The sequence below is a fragment of the Diplodia seriata genome (assembly GCF_021436955.1).
Source record: "Diplodia seriata strain FDS-637 chromosome Unknown scaffold_6, whole genome shotgun sequence".
Lineage (NCBI taxonomy): Eukaryota > Fungi > Ascomycota > Dothideomycetes > Botryosphaeriales > Botryosphaeriaceae > Diplodia > Diplodia seriata.
Genome location: NW_027117313.1, coordinates 106501 through 132758, shown reverse-complemented (window position 1 = coordinate 132758; position 26258 = coordinate 106501). Strand labels below are relative to the sequence as shown.

Genomic DNA, 26258 nt, shown 5'->3' with positions numbered 1-26258 from the left:
GCCGGTGGATGCGGGCTAAGTACGCCGTCAGTACGGGCATCCTCGCTTAAGACCCTGGGACCCCTCCAGCCAACGCGCGCTCTGCATCCACTGCCTTGTCACCGTGCTGTTCATGTAGTTGACCGGCACCCAAAAACCAAAGACTGACACACGAGAGGTCTGATTCCATCCCACATGTGGACCCCTTTACGTTTAGAGAAGAGAAAAAAGCAAGAAAGACGTGGACTGGGAGATGGAACTTGGGGAACCTACTCCTGCTGCGGCAAAGATGTCAAGAACCTGGTAGCTCTGCTCTGAGACCGTAGCACTTTCGCTATACGATTATAAAGTTTGGATGGAGGATGGAAGGATGCAGCTAGACCGAACCTAAGGAGTATATATAACATCACGATGCTGTGCCGTGGAACTACGGGTTTGAAAATATTTACTGACTGGATAACGGGGACGGGACATATATACAGCACTGGTGTTGCTGCAAACATGGTAGAGGCAAGCCATGTGTATTCTCGTTAGCACGTTTGATCTTTAATCAAGCCGGTCAAAAATCACACGGCTGGTCATATGTTTTTGGACTGCTTGGTCAAAAGTTTATGTGTGGTAGCATGACGCAACTGCGAACCGTTTTTATATCTGGAATTTACTTTTGACCGGCTTTAACACTGAGAACATGGTCTCATCACGCAATGGAAGAAATAAGTTTGGTGTCTAAAAGACATTTTTATTGTATTTTCTGGTATTCAGGGTATCGTTTCCTCTAAAAGCAATCCCTAAAGTCCTGTCAGGCCGCCATTTGGCCATGCGTTCTATCAATTTGTCAATCTGGAAAAGGAAAGCGAAACCAAACTCGCAAACCGTGTGTGCATAAAACTTTACTCCTCGGCATCCATCATGTCCTCATCGGAAGAGCCATCATCATAGATGGTACCATCGTCGCGAACATCCAATACGCCGCCATCCAGCACACAGCCGCGGAACTCGACCAACTCATGAAGCTCGTCATAGGCCTCGACAGTCGAATCTGGAGCGCCATCGCCGACCCCACAGAGGTCCTCTGGCAACACGTTCGGGTCCAACCAATCCGGGCACAGCAAGAACTTCTCCGTAGCCTTCCGCAAGCGATCCAAGCGGTTCAGCATGGCCACGACCTCATCCATCCTCCACACCGCGCCGTCCGGCTCGTCAAAGACGTCCGAGAAGCCCGCCTCAACCATAGCCGGGATGACCTTCCAGCGCCTACCCGGATCGCCCAGGGCCTCCATAACACTGACCGCATCCACCTCCTCCTCCTCATCATCGTCGTCCTCATCGCGGGGCAGCGCAACCAACGCCCTGCCCTGCACGCGGAACCACGGCAGCGCCGGCTCCAGCAAGTCGCCCATATCCTCATACCAGACAACCCAGGCGTTATACAAGCCCACCTGCCAACAATGCCTCGCCAGCAAACGCCCACGATCGGCCGCCGTCCGCGGCGCCATCTCCTCGGCCAGATACCACGCCCTGAGCACCACCCGCGCCACGAGCAACGCATCGGCCGCGGCCCAGGCGCAGTTCCCCTCATCCCCAACCAGCCGTGCCACCGCGTCCCCCGTCGGCCCGCGCAACGCCGCCATGCACAGCGCATACGCCGCATCGTTCAACAGTTCGCCGTCGGCGCTGTCGACCGCCCGCAGCGCGTCGCCGAAGCACCAGCTCCCGAGAACCCTGTCCACCGGCGCCGTCTGCGGCAAGCCCATGGGCCTGAAGGTATCCCATATCCCCTCCTCGTCGTCACGTCGGTCCGCCAGGGCCTCGGCGACGGCGCGGGGCGGGTAGCGCGCGATGCGTTCCGCGTGGTCGCGACGCTCGAGGTGCGCGACGCGCGCGGCGCAGGATGCCAGCAAGTGGTCGGTCCTGAGGCACGCGGCGGCGCTGGCGGCGATGCCGGGGGCATTGGCGAGAGCGGCGAGGTTGTGGATTCGCGTGAGATCGGGGGGTACGCCGGTCGAATGGGAGGAGGCGAAGAGGGAGAGCATTTCGGTCCGGGCGAGGGCGTGCGGGCAGAGGTCGATGGAATCTTCCAGGTGCCGGAGGAGGTGCGGGAGGGAGGCGGATGCGTTGGCGCGGGCGGTGAGCAGCGCAGAGCGGTGGGCGCCGAGGTTGGCGGTGAAGCAGGCGGTGCTGCGGAGGGCGGTGGGGAGGGCGGAGAGGTGCGTGAACTGCGTGCGTTGGTGGGTGAGGCAGATGCGCAGGGCTGTTAGGTCGCCTTGTAGGCTGCGCAAAGGGTCGCTGGCTTCGCAGGTCATTAGGTAGGAGAGCGCCATGGCGCTCGTGCCTGCGGGCAGCATCGACCAGTTTTGCGTCGTGAGGACGCGGCGGAATGCGTCGGTGCTGCCGGTGCTGGCGGTGCTGGCGGACAGACCCACGATGAGATCGAAGACCTGGGGGTGGCTGAAGCGCAGCGACTGGAGGTCGTCGCGGAGCGCCCAGTAGATCTTGCCGCTGTAGGTCTGGTTGGTCATGTAGACGCTGTTGACGGCGTCGAACATGGTGTCCAGGGCCTCTTCGATCAGCTCGCTGGGGATCTCGTGGATATGGAGCATCTGCTCAAGCTGTGTGAACTCGATGCGCTCCTCGATACCCAGGCAAGTGCCGTAGAGGGCCATGCACATGATCTGGAGCGGGTTACTTACATCAACCGCCTCCAGGTTCTTGACTCCCCCTACAAGCTCCACGAGCCCTGAGAGGATAGCGGGGAGATCCCAGTTCTGGGTCTCATCCAGCTGACGCTCGTAGTAAATGGCTCGCACCGCGGCGTTTTCGCTGTTCCTGACAAAGACCAGCATGGCAAAAGTCTGGATGACCGACTTGAGAGTCTTCAGATTGAACTCAATCCTATCGGTCAGCTCGTCGGCAAGGGTTTCCTTCGCCATCACCTTCTGCAGAGCCATGAGAGGAAGGTCATCCTCAGCCAGAGCCGGCGGGTCGCGCGGCCCCTGGTGGCGGTCATACAGCCGCAAACTCCGGAGTTCGTCTTCCTGGCGGCGGTGAATGAAGGCATTGCGGACCATCTCGTCCAAGAGCCTGTTGACCACGCCCAGTCTAATGGTATCGCCGGCAAGGCGGCGAGCATCCATCATGTTCTTGGGGCTGAGCGGTTCGGCCACAACCACCAGACCCACCCTGTGGCGCGCCTCGTGGTACTGTGCTGGAAGGTTGGCGAGAACACACTCCAAGACGTGCCACTGGCGGTATATCGTATCGTGGGTCTGCGCCAGTTCCAAGCGGAGATTGGCGGTGTGCTGCTCACGCATCGGGATGGGAAGGCTCAGGAGGTTGAGGCGGGTCTCGGTGACAACGGCGTCGATGGCCTCGGCCGGGGTGTGCTGCCTCTGAAGGTGGAGATGGATGACACGCCGCTGCTGATCCGGTGTCATGCCCTGGAATGCCCTAAGACGGGCTACGTTCTCCTCGGTGATATACTGATCGTAAGGGTTGGGAGGGGTCCACTCGCGGTCGGGGTCCCCGTTGGAGCCACGGCGCGGACGGCGGAAGTACCTCTCGGGATCAGGGGGCATATCGTCAGTCGGGGTACTCGGACGAACTAAGCGTAGACGATACTCATCGCCCGGGACAGGCTCAAAGAAGCCGCCCGGGCCTGAAGACGAGGAACCTTGACTATCAGGCATGGTGGAAACGAATGCTTGAAGTGGGTTTCGTTGGAACGGCTGCTCTGCAGTCCTGGGTAAGGGTGAAAGCCTGCGGTCCGTGAAAGTCAAACTTCGTGCGTGGCGTAGGAGAAAGATGGACAGTGGACCACGTTTTATTTACCATCGAGAAAGTGATGTTCAGAGACTATCCATCGCAGTGGGAGTGATGGTGTTGTTCACTGACTACGTGGGGTAACACAACTACAGCGCCTACAATTGCAATGTTCAGAGACGACGCTTTCGAGTTGGGGCGGCACTCGTGTTACGGGATGGCCTCTTCCAACATGGCCAGTCACTCTCTCTTTTCCATCGTTCGTTCACCAGGGCCATATGGTGAATCAATATTGATAGAAAGCTGATCAATATCCCTTCTACAGCACCGAAAATGAGTGTAGAAGGCCTCGGAATGGTATATAGACCTTGAAACGGTATAAAGAAACAGTTGAAATGATCGCATAGTGATTGTATTCGTGCTATCTACCGGTCGTTTATAGACTTAGATGCTGATTGCTGGCTTATTTGCCTACAATGCACTGGAAGTTTGCCTGCGTTCGGCTTGATTTTCAACACAAATAGTATTCAGGATAGTAGTACGAAGTCTGATATGGTATCCTCCAGTGTTCAGCTAATAATCCTGGCGATGCGCCATTTGTTGCACTAGTAATACAAATTTCACACACCAAGCAGATTCCCCGGGGTCTTCCTGAGCGCTGAGGTCTTGGCTCTTCTGCGGACTCTCGTCGCATTTTCGAGGCATTCTGAAGCATAGTGATAGACTGAGAGGTCGGGTATCTTGGACGACGCAGGCCTTTCACAGATGCTCGTTTGTATTTTCAACTGTTGTTGAAAAGATCACGCTGAAGTAGAAAAATAATAATCGAGGCTGTGTGATCCACCTATGTTTCCACCCATGGTTCTGTGCACGTCATTGTTCTGTCTTGGCGATGTCAGCGCTCGTTCTGTGGCGCGCCCGGCAGGGATGATGTGCGACGTCCCACAGCGAAGTGCGCGAGCTTTTCCCCCAGGGGAAATTCGATCGGCGCCCGCCCCGCACGCCACACGCAACCTTATTTCCACTCGCTGGAAACGCCGCCCGTGAGTTGTCAGCTTGCAATTCCACGCGTTTCGCGTTCGGTTTGATTGCGAGACTTTCGTGTCCAGTCAGCTTTTTCCGACCACCGCAATTCTCCGCCTGGAATCATGGCGGAAGATCTTGAAACCCGCAAGAAGAACCCCCCGTTTTCGCTGTGATTTCTTGATGCGAAGAAGGATCATACGTCTCCTTAGGATAGCGCCCTGTCTGCGTAGCGATGCGACATCTATCCACTCAATGCCCATGGTCAGGCGTGACGGCCACTTGGCCTTCCACCCGGTTCTCAAAAGAGCGCAACCCCTCCACGCCTTCCCAGAATGTCACCATCCCTACTGCGCGCCTTCCCAAGACGTCACCACAGCGTCACACTGGCCAAGTCACGAGAAATCCTTTCTCAGGGTCCAGCCCGGTGCCGGATCGTCTGTGGGTCCGACCTGCCGGGTATGAAAACCCCTCCGCTCCTTAGACCTCCCTTTCTTCTTCAGCTCTCTTTGCCTTTTTGGCTTAGATTAAGTGCAGTAGCCGTTCTTTCCAGATTAATCTCTGGAAGCTTCCCTACGGGGATTCTAAGATTAATCTTGTTTTTGGAAACCGTCTCTGAGGCGCTGGGCTCTGCCCATCTTCAGAGGCACAGTGTCCCCAGTATTGCACTGCCTCTGGGCGACGCGACCTCATCTTTTCGTTGTAGCTCCGGCCTTGCGCTGGAGCGCGAGGAAGAGAACTCTGTGCTGATCGAAATCGCTGAGCGGTGGTGTTCGCTGAATCTTGCTCCTGCTGCTGCTACCGCTGCTGCTCTCCGTCCCTGTGTCGCGGCGCTGCGCCTGTCTTCTTGTCTTAATCTTGCTCCGCGTGTTGCTCGTGGTGTTGCGCTTCGGCTTGCGCCCGCAGGCTCTCAGCGCGGGCAGCACGCCACGCCTGCTTGCCCCCAGCCGCCGACTCCCATCCGCTTGTACGTGCCGCCATTCCCCGCTATGCGCTGTGTTGTCGTCGGCGCGTGCTCGCCGCTATCTGTCCGGGGCCGCCGAGGCGAAAGCCGGATGTTGCACTCGTCCACGTCGCCCACGGGCGTCGACACGCCTGTCTGCTACGGCGGCCTCGTCATCCTCGCCTCTACGCCGTCGAGCCCGCCGTCGCGTAGCTGCAGAAGCGCTTCCTTCGCCGCCTCGACTCGTACGCGCGCCTCGAGTGGTGCACCAACGAGACGATCCAGCTTCAGTGCCTCGCCAACGAGGAGGTCGGCCTGGGCCGCTGGGACCGCGTCGACTGCGCCGTCCCCATCGACTGCAGAAACGATGCGTTGGCCGTGCTGGATCTGAGCTCACGCTCCGGCACTCGCGGTGGTAGTATGACCTCCAAAGATCGCAGAAACAAGGACACTGACTGATGATGCCATCAGAGACAGGCTAAAGCCACCGCGGGCTCTGTTGCTGTTCTCAAGCACGCAAGCGACCATATCGTCACTCATTCAGACCGCCGCCGCCATCAAAGCCGGGTGTTCTGTGAACACCGCTTGTGCCTGGTCGGCACGCCCGTTCGTCACACTCCCGCTCTCTCGAATGTAACATCGTTGCTGAACAACGATACTGACTGCTACTATCATCGAAGGACCATGATTGCTGTTGGAAGGGCGGCCGCCGCGGACGTTGCTTTTGCTCTCAAGCGCATGTCGTACCATGCTGCCGCTCTCCCTCGATCGCCGCCGACATCGAAGCCACGCATGCGCTCACTGCGCTGACCGCTCCGCAGTTTATGCTCACAACATCGGGAATTCCTCGCGCCCCACACGGATACTGTCTACATATGGGAGGACAAGCCAGCAACTGCGCAGGTGAGTCGCCGGGCCTGGCTTGAGGCACTGCTACTTGGGTTGTGGCAAAGCCATGCAACTCAGGCGGATCAGCTCGACCACGTCCGGCTGCCGACGCCTTCAGCATGGCCGTAGCGTCTCGCTGTCGCCTGGGGCTTCATCGTCATTTCGCGAGAGCCGTCCTATGGTGCCGGATACTCTAAGCCACACCCGTTGTTGCCGCCGGCAACCCCTCTCCCACGGCTCGCGCGCCTCTTGCCCTTTTACGTGATGATGCGGCTGACGGCTTCCTGTAGGAGACTGAGCAGCGGCGCAGAAAAGCAACGTCTGGGGCTTGTCTTGGAAGCCCGCGGAGCCTCGCATGTTCTATCATCAGTCTGGCATTCGCCGAGAATACCCGCCCTACACCCCATCACCATCGATCGCTGTTTCTTCGCGTCGGCCGTAAACGCTGCAGAGCATGGGGCGGGACAAGGTGATATTGCCGCATACGTGGGAGGGAGTGCCTACATACAAGGGAGCTCCAACAACGCACCGGCGCTAGAGTCGGCTCTCAAGGGACGATGCCACTGGCGGTTCGGCCGTGGAGATGGTGGGCTTAAAGGTGCTGTTGCCGTGAACAAACCTCATTGCAATTTCGGGAGGTCCATACTTCCGCTACGGAGTGCGTTTTCTTGAACATACGCTGGGTACCGCACGTCCCGTAGCAGGAGCTCTGTAACACTCCGGAAGACCAATAATGCACACTGTTTTGCAACAAAGAGTGATACACAGCCCGCTGCTTTGTTGGGCGAGGCCAATTCCGCGTCGAGAATAAGGCTCTATGCTCATACCGCAGGTTCAGCGCCGCTGCCTCCCCAGATGGGTCCCGCAGGCCGACATAGGCTGGCGTAGCGGGCCCAGGTGGCATATGGGTGGAGCACAAATGCTATTTCCCACGCGTACAATGCCTGAAAGCCATACAATTTCCAAATCAGACTCAATTCCGGTCGTGTCGGGCTGGCCCCTCTGCAGAGGCGGTCGTTCACATTCTCCATGATGCGATTAGAAACCGTCCCCAGCCTTGACGGCGCAGGCTGCTAGCTCTCTAGAATGCTCCGGGAAGCCCGGAACAGCAGAGAATCGTATATACGGTAAAGAAGCTAACATTTCACACCTCGAGGCGAATGACCCGAACAGTACAGGCTTCTCCGGGAGCCAACAGACGCCTCTTCAACGGGCGGGTTCGCGACGCCGCTCGACCCACGAATTACGCCGTACGTCTTGCCGTCCGGAGGCGACCTCGCAGGCCGGCGACGTGCTGTCCAACACGCAGGTCCACATGCCAGCTGCACCGGTAAAACCAGCCTACCGAAGCTCTAAGCGTCCCAGCGCGAGCGCGAGCGGCGCACCTTACCTGAGCGTCCAAACACGCCGCCCGCCACCGTCAACCGGGCGCGGCTCGCCACCCGACCCCCGCGATGCTATCGGCGACACCTCGTGAATCTCCCCAGCGGCGCGGACAGGGACTCTCTCAAGATACGCCTAAAAAGGCCGCATGACCTCCAAATGCCCTGATAACGGCCACGATGTACATGTAGGACGCCTCCCGGGCGGTGCGGCATCCACAGGCGCCGCAATGCCAATTCCGACCTCGTACATTCGTTGCACTGCGCCCCGCTCCATCAGCCCGGTTGCGTCTACACCCAAGGGCCAGTCGCCGCGGACAACCCTTCCGTGCCTCCCGCATCGGCTGCGAATGCCATGGGCCAGACGAGACAATGGGACGGGAGGGACGGAGCGCAAACGGTGCGCTTTCTCATGCGCGTGGCACGCAGGGGTCTGATACTGGACGACGACGGATGCCCCCGCACCCGTGGGGGCGTGATACTCGCAGCCCGTCGCCTAGGTATATGGCTCCGCGCCCTGGAGACCGGACTGGCCACCTATGAATAACATGTGTTGATGATAGATTGGCCAGGCGAAATCTATCAAAGGGACCCCCGGCGAAGCGCGTAGCTGGGGCCTTGTCCCTGGGAGGGAGTGAGAGGCGTCAAAGCGCCTCTACAGCAGTTAGGCAAGGTGTTGAGGTCAATTTCGGAGAAAGTCTTGAATTTGGGTACCAAAAGCAGTAAATTCCTAGCCCATGCCTAACGCTTGTGAGCATGCCCAGTTCCTTCTATGCTTAAGAGCTGCAAGCTCCTTCTGCATAGCACCCATGCACTCCTCCAGGTGCGTAATCCGATCCTGTTGTGCGTTGATTGTCTCACTCTGTAGATTGACGTGACCCGGCAACTGATCCGTCACGTTCTTGAAATGCTCAGGTGGCGCCAGTGTCCCGGCTGAAGAGTATCTGGAGATACTGCCCTGCCTCGCGGATCGTCGTCGTGGTGCAAGCCACCGCCCCAAGCTGCTGTGGTGTCCCGTTCTCCTTCCTTACAGGCGTCTAGGTTTCCTGCGCCGTCTGCGCGGATGGGTTCGTTCGTCTCTTGCGTTTGTAGCGGCGTACGTATCGGGAGGATAGCCTGTGTTCCGTCAGCGGTTCCGTCCATGGTACGCGTACTCGTCGTGATGTGAGAACACATGGGCCACCCTTCTCCACCATCAGCCGCTGCTCCCTCGTGGCCTTCATACTCCCCTCAGCTGGGACCGGCTCGCCAGCATGCCTTCAGCAGCTCGAACGCTGGCTCTATTGTCTCTCCTTACCGCCCACAGGCGACGCGATATCTCGTTTCTGTCAACCGTGCCGCCGGGTTCTGCTCTTCCACGCAGAGAAAGGGTTCGTCGGTCGGCCGTCCTGAGCCACGCGTGGTACCGATATTGGCTTTCTCTGCCGGATGGTTAGCGTTGGCCGTGTCGTGGGCCTCGGTATCATCTTGAGCTGCTTGTGGCTTGTATGTTTGTACATACATACGCCCGAGCGAGACCTGCCCTGCCGCCATTGTACCCACTACTTCTCCTCAACGATCAAACAGCTAGACGCCGTCGAGCCATCCGGTGTTGCCCTGTGCCTCGGGAATGCCGGTCACTTGTACACTCGAAGAAAGCCGCGGCGAGAGGCGCTCGTGGCGGATGGGTCCTGCAGACGGGCTTGCCAGCGGATGGGATGGGATGCGTGTATTCTGTCTCAGCGGGTCAGTGGAATGTAGCCTCGAGGCCTACCGGAGCTCGTAGCCGGCGCTGTGGGCAGATACGGCGCCGGTTTGCCAGGGCCTATGTACGCTCGAACGGCGTAATTGGCGTGTGATGAGGCGGCCCCATGCGGCAGTGGAAACGTACCGGTTGTAGCTCATGATTTAAGTCCGCTTCCTGCTTATGCGTACACAGAAATCCGTCAATATTGTTGAGCACCCGCTGCTGCGTCCAGTCTTGATGATGTCCGTATGCGTCTTGTTCGTGCTGCATGGAGGACGCTGGAACGTATATAGTATCCACGATTGGAGAGTCAAAGTGGTTGCTCCGATCGTGGATGGCTGCAATCGGGCAAGGGAGGGTCGGATGTATGGGCTGCGGTGGGGGAGGACTGGTATGGGTCACAGAACAACGGCGGCGGCGGCGCAAGAGTGCGTAGAGGGAGAGAAGGCTCCCTGAGCCCACCATAGGCCATTGAGGGCTTAGAGTTGCTTTCTCATATCACTTCCCGCGGAACCGTTTGTCCGTTGCGCTGCTGAATGTCGAAACGCGGTGCCAGAAGCCCTGTGGGGCAATTCAAGCGCGACGGCGCGCTGTTAGTACAAGTGAAATGCCTGTAAATGAGAGCGTAAGGAACGTACCAGGGGCTTACCGCGCATGGCACACAATGCGTGGCCATGCGCGCTGTGGCGGCGGTCGTGTTGGGGATAGCGCTGGGTGGGGTGCGCCCAATGCGGTGCCCCATGAAGCGCGCGCGCGCACGCACCGAAGCCTCTGACGCCAGTAGACTGCCAGTCAACGCGTTTGCCAGATCAACCTGCTGCGGAGCCCTTTGCGTAGGCTACCAAAAGCGCCGGCCGGGGGCCTGACAGGCCTGCGCAGCGCCCGCGTAGGCTGTCCGACCCCCGCCGCTCCGCCCGCCGAACGCGGAAGACCCTTGCGCTTGTCAACATACTGCTAACAAGCCCATCAGCCACAGAGTATACAGCCGCGGCTGCAATGACGTCGGTGGGCAGCGGCCGTCCTTGCGCCCGTCCTTGCGCCCGTCCTTGCGCCCGCCGTGCGCTTCAGACGCAGCCAGCCATGCCTCTCAACCTCAAGGTGTGACTTCATGACCACACGGTTTGGAGACATGCATCACAGTTCCAGTGCAGCCATAGAGCATTAGACCACCCAGCAGACTGCTCTTGCGACCTGCTATAATTTCACACCCGCCGACGGGTCGTCAATTCGTCAGTGACCGTGCCAGCTGTCGCCTCGCCACTGCTTCTCCCTTTACGCGCTCGACATTTTCCCCCTTGGGACAACAAACTTATCCAGTCACGGATCCTCGTTTGTGCCCTTCCCGCAGACCATGGGGTATAGCAACCTTCTTCTCTTTGTGTAGTTGCTTTGGTAGTGAGGCCTTCAGGCGCGCATTGAAGGCACCAATCCTGCGTGCAGCTGGCTCCTGCACGGGCACCTGGCATGGGCACAGCCAGAGAGCAGCCACTGCTACTTACTGAGCGCTGTTTTCTAGGTGATCCACTTGCGATGGCCACGCTGTGATAGTACTTTCGTAGAAATTTACGGTCGCTATGCTGATGTTCCAGTGGCTACACTCTGATATCGTATTGGCTGTGGCTACGTAAGAGCGTTCGTGAATATCTACCTGATGTTTGTCTCATGAGGTAGCGGGTCATAGTGTGTTGTAGAGAGACTTCATTGCCCATTCGTGCTCCTCGTCCTGTGTGTGTACCTTTCCGGACCGCGCCCTTTGAGCACTGCCCGGCGCTGACCTGCTGAGCCAAGGCGGTAAGTGAGCCTGGAGGGGGAATGAACCAGGGTTGTCAGCTGTAGTGGCATAAAAGAGGCTTACAGATGCAAAAAGTAGCCGAGCTTGCAGTTGGGAAGGCTCATCGTACTCGACGCGCCATGCGCAGTGTCATACACGGATGCGCCCACTGCAAGACTTCGCGGTCAAGGGCTGTAGGATCTCTATACACCTTTAGCTAAGGGCCGAAGATCTTTGAAAGGCTACTCCTCAAGGGCTGGCGGCTGGCGGAGCGGTCTGCTGTCAAACTCCGCCGTGATGTTTACACTTGAGTCACGTGCCTTGCTGGTCGCAGCTGGGGACACTCCCCCCAACCCAGCCTTTCGACGGCTGTTGGAGGCCACCAGCACTATCAACCCCTTCAAGAAAGCATCGAGAATTGTATCAGATGGTAAGGATAGGTCCTCAGAGGGGTGCACCGGGTGCAGCGCCTCGATATCAAGCGTTGCAGCCGCTGCGCAGGCTGGAGACGCCTCTTCGCAGCGACCGCTGCTGGCCCGACGCGCGCTCCTGCCTCAAACGCCAGCCGGCTGCATCGCTGAGCTTTTGCGGGCGCACAAAAAGCGCTCCAAATTGCCCTCCGCCTCCATTTCCTCAACTCCCCCGCTCCAGATCCTCCACGCAACAGAGCTCTTGCAACGAACCACGCAACGCGCTCTAGATCCTCACAAGGTAAGTGACTCATACCCTCTCAGCTTTTCTCTCCCCCTGATGCCTTTTGCAACTCCCGCAAGCGCTGGGTGGCGTCGTCGCTCGTCAGCTCCACAAGATCTGACCCGCGACGGACCGCGCCGCGCTCCACCCTGCCTCCACCCCTTCACTGCACAACGGCCGTGAGCATCGTGCCTAGCTCATTGCATCTGCTTCTTTCAAGGCTCATCGCATGTTTATACCATCAGCTTCGCGATCGAGATCTTCCGTCGCGACTTCACCCAGTCTGTTGCGCGTCCTCACCCCGACTTGCCGCAACCCACAACTGACACTGACCAGATCTTCTTCGCTTCCGCGCAACAGCGCACCGCCACAACACCGTGCGCTGTCCGTCGCGTCGTCCGCGACCGGTCGGCAAGCCGCCTCTTGTTGCAAGTAAGTGGGTGCGCCATGTCTTCCTCCATGACCACAACCTCCCTCCTCGATGATGACTATAACGCTACATAAATCAACAGGGTGATAACGCAGGCCGGTTGGCCTTGCCGCTGGTCTGCCAAAGCCGATGATGGACAACACTTGCACAGGCCTCGTCTGAAGCATCTATCACCTCTCCGCCGCTTGTATTTCGTGCCCTGAAGGCTTCAAGCTAATCATTATCGCAGGCTCTTCCGCGGCTCTGTCGCCTCGACTGGCCTGTACGCCATTGCCGCGAGTAAGTCTCTTTCTCCTTCGAATGCAATCCCCACGTCCCTGCAAGAATGATGACCTTTTGTAACTTTTACTACGACTGAGGGTTTTGCGGGCGCTCCGGCGCTCGAGACCTCTGATCGATACCACCAGAGCGACCCATCCGGGTTCTGACATCGCGACGATTCCATACAGCTGTTCTTGAAAACCCTATCTTCCTTGACGAAAGCTAACCTTTTTTTTTTTTCCGCAGACCAGCGCCGACTAGGCGCGGAACGTCCGTCCCTGCCGCTGGAAAGTGGTGCGAAAGATCTCGTTGGCAAAAGGTACGTAGCGCCAGCCGCTTCCTCACACACAACGCCCACTCCGCGAGAGTGATGACTTCTTTTATGAACATTTGCTCCACCGTATGGTTGATTCATGCCCGCCTCTTGGCTGGCTCAAACCGATGAACGACAACCAATCTTGAATTGAGCTTTATCTGACATCGCGACGATCCCAAACGCTGTTCTTGAAAACTTTGTCATCCTTGACGAAAGCTAACGATTTTTTTCTTCTTTGCAGACAAAGTCTTCGCCCGCCGCTCACGCGAGCAGTGTTTCCCCCGCCTGCACGGTGTTCTCTGCGAAGGTAAGTGACCATCGTCGAGCACACTTCCGGCACATGATGATCCTGGCTTGCCAGAGACTTTCTGCGAATGGACGGTTTCGACCGATGAAATTGCACAGTATCTGATTGCCAAACCTTTTGTCTCACCCACTGGCGCATTTGTCTTCATGGCATCGGCTAACCAAGATCCAGGTTTCTCGCATGTGAGCAACGGTCTTGCGCCTTGCCCAGCCGAGCTGGCAGACCTACGAAGCGCAACTGCTGCCAGCGGTCTCGCGCCCTTAGCGGTGTCCTTCCCCGGTGAGTTGAGCCCTTCTTGCCGTTCGCATCTTTCTCTATGATGAGTGTCAATACACAATGTTACTCCATCTGAAGCAACCAGCTCTCGTGGCTTGGGGGCTACTGCTGCACAACAAAGATTGATCAAAATGGGAGCTACTCTGAGAAGATCTTTACTGTTTGCCTTTGACATCGGACTCCATTTTCAGAAACTCCGCTAACTTCTTCACATGTCCGAGATATCTTGGAACGATACCGCCTGTCCGAGCCCGCCAACGTCGCCAAAGCCAGAGAGCATCCTCCGTGCTGTGCCAGCCGCCGTCACAGTCAGCTTCCTTTTGTAAGTCGAGACCCCTGCTTCCTCTACACTTGCGCGCAGTTGTGATGACCCCTTTACTGAGATACGACTTATGGAGCCGCTGAGCACTCGATGTGTTGCGCAAGCAGCCACGAGGGCTCTTGCATGGGTTCCACATGACGCGACCTTTCTCGTCTGAGATTCGCGCCATCACCCACGTCCTTGAACTTCCTACACCACGCAAACAGCCGCTAACCAATCATCGTGACAGACAACCGCACGTCGAAGCGGCCATCACGGAAAGGCCTGCAGGCTCATGGTGGCGCAAGCATTTACGGATTCCGTGAGCTCCTCTGCTCCCCCTCCCCCAGACGCCGACACGCCAGCTGACGCACCTACAGCACACACACACACACACACACACACAGAGGCGGGAGGGAAGGGCCCGCCGCCACAAACGCCGTAAGTCCCCTACACCCCCACCACCACCCGGCCTCTGCGAAGGCAGGGGCCCGACTAACCGGGGGGACGTGATGACGCTCTCTCCAGCAGAGAGGAAGACTAAGAACAGTCTGAGAGCGGAGAGCCGACCGGGCGGCTCTCTGCTCGCTGATTATTCGCGATTTTACTACACGAGCATGTCTGATCCCCCCGAAACGTTTAGGTTTTGGAGAGACGGCGAGGCGGTGATGGTCGTTCGCGGCTTGAGTCTTGTGGCGATGATGACTGCTTTTTCTAAGAACGGTCTGAGGCGGCGTTTAGGCCTTGCACCGGGCCCGGTGGGACGTGGCTGTAAGGCTGCGGATCGCCGTCGGCGCTGGTGATGATCGTTGTGCAAGGTCTGAGCCGCGGAGGTGGAGAGGGCGGGGATGGCGTAGGCCTGAGTCCTGAGAGGAGGAGCTGCGCGTCGAAGGAGAAAAAAAGACAGAGAAAAAAAAAACAATGGCGGAGTGCAGACGCGATCTTGAAAGAAAAAAAAAACACAAAGAAAAAACAAAGCACGAAGGGCCTTGAGCCAGAGAAGCAGCGCATTTCACAGGCTCGAGTTGGTGTTTGGGATACGCGTGGAGTCCCGCCGCCTGATGATGCGGACTTGGTGGCTCGTGGCAGCCAGCAACCGCGGTCAGTCCTTCTTCTCCTCTTCCCTGTTCAGCTAACGACACGCATACAGGCACGACATCTTGGACTGAACGATTGGCCAGGTAAGCTCCTCCTCCCTTCTTCTTGTCTACTGACCGGGAAATGATGACCTCAAGAAAGAACATGTCAAGGATGCCGCGTTGCCTTGCTACGACTCGGTAGCCGGTTTTCCTATGGACAAAACACTTAAAGCTACACTTGAATTAGTCTGATCCCCTCTAGCAGTGTGTTGGGAGAAGCAGTGAGGGCTTCGGCCTTAGTTTCTTGGAGGAGGAAGGAGGTGGGGGACATGAGGGAGATTGTCATAGACAGAACGATGGTGTTGGACGTGGACATGGGCTTATCCCACTTGGCCTGCACGAGAAGGAGAGATAGCAAAGACCAAGAAGCAATTTTCCTGAGCCAATTTTCATGAGTGTTAAGAACACGCAACGTAGTGATCGTAGTGTTTTCCTGGTGACCTCCTGCCTCTGTCGTGAGAATTGTTGACATCAACGCAGGCAGACAAGTTCGTTAACGGTGCTACAGCATGAGAGCACCCCCCTCATCAAAGAGCGGGCACCGTTGCGTAGGCAGCTTCCACAGCATGTTCATTTGCCTCGAGAGTAATTTCCTTCATGGCGAAATGCGTCGATGTAAAAGCCCGTTCACGGGTTTGCTTGGGCATCCGCCAACGCTCCACAAGCGGTCAATCTGTTTTTAGGAAGGTTCCGTCATAGATCGAGGCGCCTTGTACACAAATGACACCGTGTGTTATAAGAACGGAGCAAACAAGGTCAAGCTGGCCAACACGTGGCCGTGTTCACCGGTTGTTGTTATTTCTCAGCCAAACAATCAAGTAATATCCGGTTAAGCAATAGATAAGTACCGGATTTGGGTTGGTCTTCAGTGGATAGTAAGTACTGATATCATTGACCTCGAAGCTGTTTGAAGCTTTTTTACATCAGTGACTCTTACGGCATCGCAGAATTTGGCGATGTTATATATCTTAATTCTATTGAACGAGATTTCTGTCCGCGCGGGTGGTTCACCCATATCCTCAAAGGCCCAATTTGAGGATTGGGTGCGAGGCTTAAACGCGGACAAATGCGTCCAGATATTTGGTTCAATTTCTGACTCGAGAGGAGTGAAGCACCTGCGGCGAGGCTAGGAGAACCTGTCTCTCCAGGACCCGTCTCTCCGTAACCCGCTGTGTTTAGCCGTGACTGGACCGTGCGTCACTCAGGGTGCCCTGATATTTCACCACCGCTCTTCTGCGCCCGACCACTCTCTTCCTCCATCTCTTCAACCACCCGCCGCGCTCCTGCAACCGACCGCTCTCTTCCTCCATCTCTTCAACCACCCACCAACCCGAGACCAAGCGACGCCTTTCTTTCACGCCACCATGGTTCACCTGCCGGACGAGTTGATCGTCAAGATCATCGCAATCTCGCTGGACTTCGAGAACAGCCCGGAGCACAGCCAGCATGTGCGCCTCACCAACGCCAGCGGCAAAGCGGTCCTGACCTTGCGCACCGTTAACCGCACTTTGAAGCGTTGCGCCACCGACTTCTTCCCGTATGTCTTGCAGGAGAGGCCAGTCAAGCTGCTGCCCACCGACCTCAACATGCTAGAGATGATCACACGCGACGAAGCCTTCTGCAAGCACGCACGCTCCCTCTGCATATCCACGGCTTCTCCGATCCCAGGCCTATTTGGCCGTCGCGTCGTTCCCCGAGGCCGTCCCTCCCCAGATACGGAGCTAGCCAACCTGTACGAATACCATGCTGATTACGAGAGGGTTACGTATGAGGGGGCTGGCACGTGGCTTGCGTACATATTGGCGCGTTTGTGCAATCTTGAGGAAGTGCACATCGACTGTGGCATCACCTTCACTTTCTCGCTGCCCGACCAGCTCCAAAAGCAACTATTCGAGGGGCAACTGTCCATCACCATCGAACAGGGTCTGTGCCGGTATCCACGGGACATCAAGGGATCCAAAGACCTCAAGGCCGTCTACGCAACTCTGGAAGCTCTTAAGGAGTCAGCGAGCACTCCGAAGCGCATCAGTATCTCGAAGCTCCCCATCGTTTCTCTTGGAAATCAGCGGTTCGCCGAACTCAGCGGCGGCCTGCCCAGCGTCTCGTCCTTGACTCTCGACCTCTTTCATGATGTGAAATTTGATGATCATAGAACTCATACCCCACATCCTCGATTCAACAGTGGAACGATGAGCTCCATCTACTCAATCTTCCCGAGTATGGACAATCTCCGCATCACCAACATCTGCCCCCACCGCGACGAAAATATCTTCTTTCTTGAGGCCCTCGTTTTCTCGGAAAGCCTCAGCCGGCCCTCCGTCAACAACCTTACAACCCTCGAGCTCGGCCTCGGTTTCCCATTCTGGAACAACAACTTTTTGGACAGCTTCTCGTGGGCGGCTGCTCGCTACCGCAACACGCTTCGACACGTCGCCTTGTTCCCAGTCAAGGGCTGGACTTATGCCCGCATCCCGGTCAGGAGGTTCCTCCTGCCACTCGAGGCTGCTGGTGTCCGGCTGGACACCTTCTACCTCCAGTACAACGAGGTGGCCCCTGTCGATGAAGACTTCTTCGGTAACGTCCCGTGGCCACTTCGCTTCGCCAAGCGAGCATTTGTCCGCCAGATGCCGGAGGAATATAGCTCGAACCCTCATGCGTTTCCATCCACCAGGTGCATTGACGAGGTGTTGTGGAAGGAGGATTGGGCTGGGCCTACCGGCAGCCACGGCTACTACGCTGGCGACGCGGAGATGTGGTTTGGCGATGTCGAAAACAAAACGAGCAAGGACGCCTGGGCACCGCCGAGGCTGTAGGCAGCGGAAACAGGCGGTATCGATGTTTGCTTGTGCGGGCTGATGGTCGGATGGGACCGCCAGATGGAGGAACACGTCACACTGATCTGCAGACTGGGGAAATTGGGACTACGGGTTGGACAAAGTTCTCGATTGTGTTGGAATTGTGCTGAGCATGGAGTGGTTCAGCTGGTATGGGTCCGATCATGGACATGGGCATCATCTCAGACGGCAGAAAGACAGCTTCGTATAAGCCTCGCCAGGAGGTGACAACGTGGGATCAACAAGAACAGCGTGAACAGAAGCATACCAAGACAGAAAGCAGTATCTAGAAATGAAGAAAACGTGCTGAATAGCGCACAAGCTTTGTACTGGGCTGAGTAAACATGTGTTGCTGACCGGGATGCGCAAATGATGGCTCAGCGTCTGAACAGAAGTTCAAGATCTTAGCTTGGAGACGGCGCAAAATTGACACGGCTGTCATACATACGTACGCCGGCAAGGGCAGCGTTGCTGATTTGTTGATATGTCTATGGCGAGCGCGCCGCTGGCGGGGGCGCAAAGGCACTGGTCCGGGCAAGCCCGCCCATCCGGAGATCATGTCGTCGGGCGGCGACTCGTCCAACGCAACCCCGCCGCGGCGCTGATCCTAGCAGCAGAATCCTGAGCTGTGCGATGGCCTCGCTCTTCTGGCCGTCCTGCTGCTCCTTCCCTTGCGGGCGGGTCGTGGAAGGTCGCAGAACTGTTCAGAGCACGCGCACGCGCAAACACTACGCACACATTGCTTAAGGAAGGAGCGCAGACGCCTCAGCAACCGCTCGCGCACGCGGGCAAAACAAATTCTGCGCCTGGCTGGGCGCCGCTGCCTCGCCACCCCCAACCGCTCCTCATCCTCCTTTGCTCTTCCTCTTCCTCCCTGCACTTCCTCCTCCACCAACTCCACAACGTCTCCACAATGAGACCTTCGCTGCTGCTACGCGCTTGCGCACCAAGCAGATCTTGCTTCAGCTCTGCTACGAATGACGGCAGCGCATCTTTTCATGAGGCGCCTTCGCGATCAGTAAGTGTCCGCCGCCCCGCCGCCCCGCCTCACCCCGTCACCTCCCACCACTGCCCTCCGCCACCTTGCCTTGCGCTGCGCACTTTGCGACAAGCATGGGACATCTTCTCGAACAGCTCTGACTTCACATCACTCCATCCCGCACAGAATCCTCCTTGCGCCGTCCGACATGCGGCTCAGATCTTCTGTACCGGGTGACTCGCGTTGCTCGCGGCCGCAACCACCAGCCTCATGCGACCGATGGTAAGTCTACCTCCTCCCTCATTCCTTCACCCTTCTTCTATGATGAGTTAGAGAAAGAACATTCCTAGCGAGCCGGCTTCGGATTTCTTATCTGAGGACCAGCGTCCGCACTGTTAAAGAAAACGCGTTCTGAGAAGCCAACCACAACACTCACCCTCTCCATCGCCTGGTGGAACACATGCTAACGAGTGGTGCTCAGTAGGTCCTGTCGCGATGAGTCATGCGCGGTTTCGCAACCTTCGCAGAACGCGTCGCGAGTGTTTTCGCCCGCGAGGGCAGCATGGCTGACAGCCGCTCTGACTTGAGCTCGATTAGAGCACGGTAAGCCATCCCTCCACTGCTTCAGTCTTCCTTTTCTCAATGATGACAAAAATTTGGAGTTACCCTCTGAGCGAACCAGTCCAAGTGACGAGCGATCGCGGTGAGGTCAAATCAAGCAAACGCCCTGATGAGATCTTCCACACCACATGTTTTCCTGTTCCTCATTAGACGGACTCCGCGCTGACGCAGCCAACCACACAGGTTTCTTGCAGCAGAGCAAAGCTCCCGGCGCATCCCGACAGGTGTTTCCGCACCCGACCCCAGCCAAGATTGCAACGAAGACCTCTCTCACCCGGAACCGCACCAAGACCTCCAGTTTTTGACGGCGGTAAGTCCTTCCAGCCCGTTCTTCCCCATACCCTGCCTTCTATGATGAGCGTATTCCGCACTAGACACTTCACTTTGCAGACAGCCGCGCCTCCCTTGCGAAGGTGCTCTGGTTGTCAGTGAAAAGATCGAATAATTCTGAAAGGTCCATCTTCCCATGATTGCATCACCGTGCTTCCAGGGACAACGCCCGCTGACGCTCAAGCAGGTTCTTCGCATCGCAGTGGGATGCCGCACCTTCGCGTCGTCAGCCGTGACTCGCGTCACCCGGGCCCTTCATATCTGTCTTCCGTAAGTCCAGTCTGCCCCCAGCCCGCACACCTGCCTCAGTGATGACAAATGGCCACTGCGCGGGGATCGCCAACCGTCCGAAGCTCAGTCTCAAGGCTGTAAGCGTCGGCGGCTAGGTTGGCAATGACCTCAACTGAGCCGTCTGAGAGGAACTTCATGACCACACCTTCGTTACAAGACAACTGTTTCCCTTGTGGCAGCTCGCTAACCTTCATCTGCAGATCTTCCTCGAGTTTGCCAGGAAAACACCCAAGTGAGTGTATCCCCATGCGTCCCCAGCACCGCGCGCGCACTCCGCTCAATGATGACTGAAAACTCGAGATTAAAACTTAAGTCAGCAACGTTGGAACCTCGGTCGCAAGGCCGCAGGGGCTGCGTGGGTTGGACATGCAAAAAACACAACTGTCTGAGAGCACTGACTACCTGATTTGTTCTGCGCGGACCATTTTCCTTGCCCAGCTGGCTGACGTGCGCAGGAGCAGAAGTCCTCGAGGGTCTTGAACGGCAAACGGTCAGTGACGCCCCCAATCCACTGCACACACTCCCTCCCGTCCATGATGACTGGGCAACAGCTTAGTCTCTGCGCTGTTGCCCAACACAGGCTACAATTTAGTCAACCACGTGGCTTCCGCGACTGTGTTGAACATGCCAAAAAACGTGTATCTGAGACGACGCACCACCCATTTTCTTCACCCCTTCGTGTTTCTTGTTGCAACGGCTGACCTTTGAAGAGCAGAGTTCCGCGGCCCGGTGCGCCTTGAACGATCTACGGCAAGTGATACCTTACTCCTGCTCGCGTCAATGATGACCAGGGGGGCGTCTTTCGAGTCAACCGCCCGCTAGGTTCTCGGTCGTCAAACCGCTGAACCTGCGCACTGTTGATGATGAAACCAAAAAACCGTCTAACCAACACGTCTGAGATGCCTCGCAGCCCACTACTCTGACTCTACCGTATCTGGTCGTTGGCGGCTGGCTGACTTTGCAAGCGCAGGACCACCCCGATCACAGCGCCACCGTCATTCGATTGCCACAAGGTCAGTGCCACCCCTCATCCACTGCAGACACTCGTCCTCCATGATGAAGGGATAAGTCCCTGAACAGCTACTGTCGAGTCAGCCACGCCGGCACTTGGGAGCAAGGCGGCGCGTTGCGTTGACGTTGCGAAAGACTCAGACTCTGAAGGGAGGACTTCTCACCTCTGCGCTTCCCACTCCCCACACAGCTCTTGCACAGCTCGCTGACATCCTCAAACGCAGCAGATCCTGATCCTCCGACCGCCGCCACGACGACGCGCGCACAACCACCTCACACACGGTCAGTCCTGCCCTTGCCCTTCTCTCGCTACTGCACGCACGCCCGAACTCGAATGATGAGGGATAATTCCTGATACTGCGCTGTTGAGTGAACCGGCCCAAGGACGCACGCACGCACGCACGCACGCACGCCTGCTGAGGGTCTGGGGCACCTTGACAAGAATGAGCTTCTGACCAGAGTTCTTTGCCATCACCTCCTTCCGCTCCGAATCTCGCATGCAGCAGCTAACTAAGAATTTCACACTTGTCGCAGATGCCCCGCGTGTCGAGGCGCGGACCCGATCGCTGTCGTTGCCGCCCGCTGGCGTCCCGAGATGCCGCAACAACAATGACAGATGCGTCCGACGGAAGTAAGTGCGCATAACATTTTTGATATGGCTTTCTGCGTGCGAGTGTGATTATAATCCATAACAAGCGACTTCGGTCGTCGAGCTCGAGCTACAAACCCATTTGAAGAAACACCGCTGTCTAATTCTGACTCGCTTTCGCATCGCGTCATAAGGTCCTGATTCCCGTTAAGAGCGTTTGCTGATGTCCCTTTACACAGTCACGGTTTGCGAAGGGCCGGGAAGCGTGTCGCAGATGGGTGTCGCTGACATAGGGGCGTGCGTGAGGACTGGTGTGGTCGGGCAGTACGGTAGTTTCGCAACGTAGAAAAATTTGCACTCATTGACGACGATTCCGTTCCCTCGAGTGCGTTGCCCTGTCCCGTCCTGGCCCGAACACATTGCCTCTATCGCGACACGATGCCGGCCTTCGAACTGCGCAGCGCATCGTTGGCGGCAGCGGTGCGCTTTATGACGCCCACGCGCCGCCAGATCATTTTGCCGGCGGGCGCGCATGGCCGCCTGCAATGTCATTTGCAACACCATGGTTGCAGCTTGACTCGGGGCCCAACTCTATCTGCGAAGCGTCAGTTCCCCACGTGTCCCCGCCCCGCCATCCGTTTTATCTTGCGGCAGCACCGCCCGTCCCGTCTCCGCCCCTGCGCAAAACCCGCAATCTCGCCAAACACGGCAAAAGCCATCGCCGTCCGTCTCCGCAATAACAATCAATCAGAAGGGAAACCTGGAGGACACGAAAGGCGGGCCGGAGCGAGCGAGCGGGCGAGACGAGCGGAGAAACGGGCGACGGAGCAGCGACCGGCGAACGGCGGCGACGATGATCCTTCTTCGCTACCTATCTATTTATGCGGCGCCGCTAGCAGGCCTGGCGTTCGTACTTTCCTGCCAAAAGCGGTTAACCACTGCCCAAAACCCTCGTCCAATCTCGTTTCGTCCTCGTTTCCGCCCGCGCCCCAGCAATCGGTCCGTCCGCTTTTCCCCCCCCTCCTCTCAGCCTTACGAGATGATGAGAGAGCTTGTCCCGCACGCGATCAAGGCGTCCCGGCACTCGACGGGATTATACATGAAACGGGCCTGCTCGAATTTTGATATACGACGGGGAAACGCTTAATGGACGACCGCGTTTCGACGTCGATTGCTGGCTGGCTTGGCCGCCCCCTGGCCTGATACACACGATAGCGGTAGTATAGCCAGGCTGAATTAAGGTCGTCGGTGGAAATGAACACGAAGATACGGACGCACCCGAAAACGGCGCCAAGCGAATCACGACCCGGGGACGCGCTAAAACCGCAGGGTAGCCGACTCGCCCTCTCTTTCTTGCTTTTTGGTGCGGGTGCGCGACTACTGTCAGAGATAAGGAAAACGTACCCGGGTTAGAGCGATTCAGGTTCCGTCATGATGCTTTAAAGCAACGCCTGCCTGGCCCCTCCCGTATCTCTTACGAAGAATCGCTCTCTCCCTCTCTCTTTCCCCCGTCGTCCCGCTCGCTGCCTGCAACAGCTTATCTTTGCTGCCACTCCTTTCGGAACTAGCGCCCGTCGTCAACCCACATTCGCTGTCAGTCCAGCCGTAACACCGTACCTCGGGCACGTTGGTAGACCAAAGCGCTAACGACCGCCGCTTAGATCGCACAACCCCCCCTCCTCCCAACAACCCCATCACTTCCCTCGACGACCCCCCGAACAACAAACCACCACAATGGAACTCACCGGCAACGAAATCTTCATCGCCATCTTCCTCGGCTTCGTCGCCATCCTCATCCTCGCCATGGTCCTCATCTACTTCCGCAAGAAGCACCTCAAGAAGGTCAACGAGACCCTGCGCGCCAAGCGGGCCGCTATGGAGGAGGCATGAGCGCGAACGCCCGTGTGCGAAACCGACAGATACATACCCGCCGGCGACGCGGCGGATGAGGGAGCGGTGGAGAGCAAGGGCCAGGCTCGAGGGAGCGGGAATGAAGGGTGGATACGATACGACCGCGCGCATGAAGCGCTGTTTACTTGGACGCGTTGGAGACGTCCGCGGACTGGACCTTTGCTGAGCATGGCGGCGCACCTTGTTTGCGCCTGCGTTTTTGCGAAGCGCTGAAGCGCCCTGCAGTCGTGGGGTGGGACGGAGTGTAATGACCGCAAAGGATTGGGGGATTGGTTCGCTTTTTTTTTATTGTTAAGATACCTGGAGTGGCCGCTCTGGCTCACAATGTACATTGTTTCACGCCATCCGCCCGTTCTGTTTGCTTGCGTTGTTTCGAACTGCTTCAAGGCTTGGAGCGGCTCATGTCTTTGCACAACGACGAAGATGCAACATAGCGTAGCATGGTCCTACCATTGCCGCTCCGCTGGACTCCCCTGCACTGACTGGCAGTAGCATATACAAACCGAAGCACAACATCCCTTCGACCGGCTGCCCGACCGTCCCGCCCAGAACTCCGACGTACACACCGAACCACTGCTACACGCAGGCAGCGCTGCGCCACGCCAATATCGCATCTCCCGACGGAACACAGCCAAACACGACCGCAGCGCGAAACAGCTCGCCCACCGGCCCCATGCCCCTCCTCCCCCCTCGCCCGAGCCAATGAGCCAACAAGGCAGACACACGCGCCAGACCACCACCGACCCGACCTCCAGAGCTATCACGGGGCCCGCCCCCTCTCTCCCAGACAGACCGGTTGTGCAAGACTTCACGAAAGCATCGTCAGCCGCAAGGAGACACCTCCGCTCCGCTCTCCCGCTACATACGCACCGTCGCTCTAGCACGGCTGCTCGTCATCTTCCCCTCTGTCAAGTGCGTGTCCTTCCGGCCGGCCGGCGGGAACGAAAGAGCCCACACCGACCGAGTGCAGGGAGAGTCGGTCTGTCGGTCGTGTACCGTGGCACACGGCCCGCCAGCGGCGGCAGCGGCATCACGGCCGCAAGTCCAGACCGCGGCGCTCTGCATGGGTGTGTGTTCCTCCTTCCCTCCGCTCTCGGTGTCTCGGTGGGGTGCTTGTGGTGTTCGTCTGCGGCGAAGGGACGGGGGCGGGAGACGGACGAACGGACGGTGTGCTCGAGTGGGCTGAGCTGGGGCGATGAGAGGCGGCGAGGGGCGGCGAGGGGCGGGCGGCGGGCGGCGGGCGGCGGCAGGGCGCGGTGGGCAGCAGGCGGCGGTCATGTTGGGGATGGCACTGCGGGTTCGCTACGGCAACATGCGTTGGAAGCTGCTGACGGCGGTGGCTGTGAAGTCAGTGTGGTGACCCTACGGTTGGAGGTGCGGCGCGTACGGAGGATTTGCGAATGGAGCGGCGGCGGCAGACTCGAGGGAGCCCGCGGCTATGGACCGCATTTGCTCGGTGTGGCGGGATAGAGGCTTGCTGGGAGGTATCGTGCGCTCGCTCGTGAGGTGCTGCGGGCCAAGCACGGTCCCGGGTGAGAAGAGCGGCGCGCCCCGACCAGCTGTTCGCGTGCGTCCGCCGCGACGGCGGCGGCGGCATTGTAGTGCTGTTTGACGCAATTGTAGGCTTGGATGAGGACGCGGATGGGATGCAAGGACGAAGGGGAGGTCTTGAGCTTGAATGTATGCACAGGGCAGAAAGCTTCCGCGGTGGTTCTTCCCCGGGGTCCAGGCTTTGAGTTGAGCTCGACCGGACACTGCTGCTGGTGAGATTGCAAGGGATCTCGGACGGAGCCGAGCGCATGCGAGGATGACGTTGATATGTGAGCAGTAGAAGTCACGGATATGGAATGGAAGAGTTGGCGTCGTCGACTTCTGGGGTGCCGCGTTGAACATGAGAGCTCACAGTACGCTGACCTCACCTGTTGTTCGACACAGCGGAAAGCTTCCCATTTTGGACTAGCTCACAATCGTTGCGCCAGGCTGATAAGTCTCCCTCCTCTGCCATGCCTCTTCCTCTTTTCCTCTTCATGCTCGCTCTTCAAAAAGCGTGCCATGCTTCTCCGTATCCACCGCTGCAATGCCTACGGGCGCAGTGGTAATTTTTGGAACCCTCAAGCCCGAAACGGGCTCCTACACCTTTTCGTCGAGACAAGTTGACGCGCCTTGAGCGGGTCCTCGAGGAAGATCTGGAGCCGATGACCCACTGGCACCTGGCGAAGCCCGCCAGCGGTGGCAACGACTGCCCTGCCATTCAGCCCGCGCATGGATGGCCGCCGATGTCAAAGTCCTGGCGGGCATAGTAGCTCACCCGGCCTTTGTCCCCTCCATTCCTGTTCCCCTTCATGATCTCTACATGCTGTGTCTCTCTGGAACGAGGAGCGCCACACCTTTACATTTACATTCTTTTTGTCGAGCAGCTTGCCATGCGCAGACTCTGGAGGAAGAGTTGAATGCTCCGCACGCCGCTGGCGAGGTGGCGGGCGCTGCCCAGCTTCAGC

General features: G+C 57.8%; 3 protein-coding genes across 3 annotated transcripts; 2 read left to right on the top strand and 1 right to left on the bottom strand.

Moving 5' to 3' along the window:
- Nucleotides 1–869: 869 nt before the first annotated feature.
- Nucleotides 870–3665, bottom strand: SLS55_005970 (uncharacterized protein; the record flags this gene model as incomplete). Its single annotated transcript, XM_066777411.1, has 1 exon — nucleotides 870–3665. One exon carries the CDS (start codon nucleotides 3663–3665, stop codon nucleotides 870–872), a length of 2796 nt encoding a protein of 931 aa, XP_066631506.1.
- A 12893-nt stretch (nucleotides 3666–16558) lies between these two features.
- On the top strand, nucleotides 16559–18007 carry SLS55_005969 (uncharacterized protein; the record flags this gene model as incomplete). Its single annotated transcript, XM_066777410.1, has 1 exon — nucleotides 16559–18007. The coding sequence occupies one exon, from the start codon at nucleotides 16559–16561 to the stop codon at nucleotides 18005–18007; it is 1449 nt and encodes a 482-aa protein (XP_066631505.1).
- Nucleotides 18008–23583: 5576 nt separating this feature from the next.
- SLS55_005968 (uncharacterized protein) lies at nucleotides 23584–23739 on the top strand (the record flags this gene model as incomplete). Its single annotated transcript, XM_066777409.1, has 1 exon — nucleotides 23584–23739. One exon carries the CDS (start codon nucleotides 23584–23586, stop codon nucleotides 23737–23739), a length of 156 nt encoding a protein of 51 aa, XP_066631504.1.
- Nucleotides 23740–26258: the final 2519 nt, after the last annotated feature.